Source organism: Octopus bimaculoides, chromosome 29 (genome assembly GCF_001194135.2).
Source record: "Octopus bimaculoides isolate UCB-OBI-ISO-001 chromosome 29, ASM119413v2, whole genome shotgun sequence".
Classification (NCBI taxonomy): Eukaryota; Metazoa; Mollusca; class Cephalopoda; order Octopoda; family Octopodidae; genus Octopus; species Octopus bimaculoides.
This window is the reverse complement of record NC_069009.1, coordinates 9,640,363-9,642,340: the sequence shown is the minus strand read 5'-3', so window position 1 is coordinate 9,642,340 and position 1,978 is coordinate 9,640,363. Positions and strand designations below refer to the sequence as shown.

Sequence of the window (1,978 nt, the reverse complement as noted above, 5' to 3'; positions counted from 1 at the left end):
TTTCACAACCGAAGCTGGCCGGTTCAAACAAATAAAGGGGGTATTATTTTTAGCCACTTTCGACTGGTCTGAACACTAAAGGACTAGAGCCTGGTTCTTCTATTAGTCTCTTTTGTTGAATCTCTGTGATGTGGACGTAGGCATACCGACACTGGCTGTTGAGCAGTGGAGGAGAAGTGACAAACACAGGAACACACACACATGCATATGATGGGCTTTTTTCAGTTCCTGTTTACCATATCCACTCAAGGCCCTGGCCAGACCAGGTGCCATGCAGTGGGACTGAATCCTAAAGCATATGGTTGGAAGCAAGCTTCTTACCACACAACTGTGCGTGTGTGTGTGTGTGTGTGTGTGTGAGACTTATGCGTACATGTGGTAGTGGTAATAATAGTTAAATTTGCAGACAAAATCGTTTTCATGAATGATATTTACTACCTCTGTCCTGTATTTGACATGTTTTTCCTGTCTTATCTTGTATAATTTTTGACTATGGACTTATTTTTATTGCAGAAAAGTGTTACAAGTGCAACCGCTACGGTCACTTTGCAAGAGAGTGCAAAGTGGAGATCGACCGTTGTTACAAGTGCAACGAACACGGCCATATTGCTAAAGAATGTAATAAGGAAATAGATAGTGGTAAGTTAAGCTTCTTGGTTTTCTTTGCATATTTATTTCCCTTTCTCTTTTCTTTCCCCTTCCATGTCTACTATTTTCTGCCTTCCCTCTCATTAATTCGCCCGGATTCCTCGCTTGTTAGCTCTACCCTTTCCTCTCTCTACTGCTTTCTCTACTTGTTTTATGATTTTGTTAGGCATGGCCTCCAAGACAAGGAAGCATGGATATTTGGTTTGAATTCTTGCAACTGGACTCTATTAAAATTAATTGAAGGGATCAGTGCCCACACCAGATGGTTGTAATCCACTGTACTCAAACAAATTTAGTTCATTTGTTACGCTTCTATTCACCCAGTGACACTAAAAGACTATGGGAGAAGATACCCAGTCAGAGCCAAACTGTGGTCACATGCAACCTGTGGATCTTTCTAGGTGACATTACCTGTTGGAAATTTACCTTGAACGTTTTTAAATAGTGCAGCCCACAAGATGATGAGCCATATTTCATGCAACCGGCTTCTCGCAAAAGGTTGTCGATGCCTGCACCAGCCTAATCTGCTGTGACTGCAATCTTTGCGTGCAATGTAATGAACTAGGTTCCTCTCACAGCAGTGGCTACAGTGCACTCAGGACCATTCCTTTGAGATATTGAGGGGGGCAGTGGTTTGACTGCTAAGTTTAAATGGATAGGCAATCTTATGGAGGGTGTCTGCAGTGTCCTTTAAAATAATGTGATCTAAAACGAATTTGGCTTCTATTTCTAGCATGTTGACATCCATGTAGAGGCTTGTGCAAAATATAATTATGATGGGGTGGTGGAAACTAACAGGATTTAAATTTCTGGCATTGGGTTTGTGGCCCTTTTTCAATTTCAATTGCGAGCAGGTAACTAAACTAAGACACTGTACCATTTCCAGTTAGCTTTGGCATAGATTCATACACATAAATAATTCATCGTTGCTTTTCCTGTCTTCATTTATCTGTAGATATAGTGGAAAGAATCTGTGTTGAGGTTTTTCACCACCTGGAAGATTTCCAATCTTCCAAATTCTTCTGGGGGATAATTCTTGTTTGAAATTTTGATCTGCCTGCTCTTTGTTGGAAAATTGTTCTGATCTATGGGAAGAAAATGGGTTAAGGATTCAGAGACATTCAGTCTGTGTTGTGAAAGGACTTGAGGAGGCTGTGTTTAATTTTATGTATTTCATGCTTTATTTTTGAACATTTTTGTTTATAATTTAATGAAAAAAAAAAGGTTGTAATGTTTTTGTTGTTTTTTTTTTTTGTTTTGTTGCTTCCACACCAAACTGTTAAACCATTTTAATATATATATATATATATATATATGTGTGTGTGTGTGT

At 39.1% G+C, this 1,978-nt stretch overlaps 1 protein-coding gene across 2 annotated transcripts in view; it reads left to right on the top strand.

Moving 5' to 3' along the window:
- The window catches only part of LOC106872528 (CCHC-type zinc finger nucleic acid binding protein), a 41,703-nt gene that overhangs the window by 32,836 nt on the left and 6,889 nt on the right, over positions 1–1,978 (top strand). For both annotated transcript variants that reach the window (XM_014919553.2, XM_014919552.2), the window contains exon 3: positions 514–639. In XM_014919553.2, the coding sequence (XP_014775039.1) occupies positions 514–639 (126 nt within the window). The remainder of the gene's footprint in view (positions 1–513; positions 640–1,978) is intronic.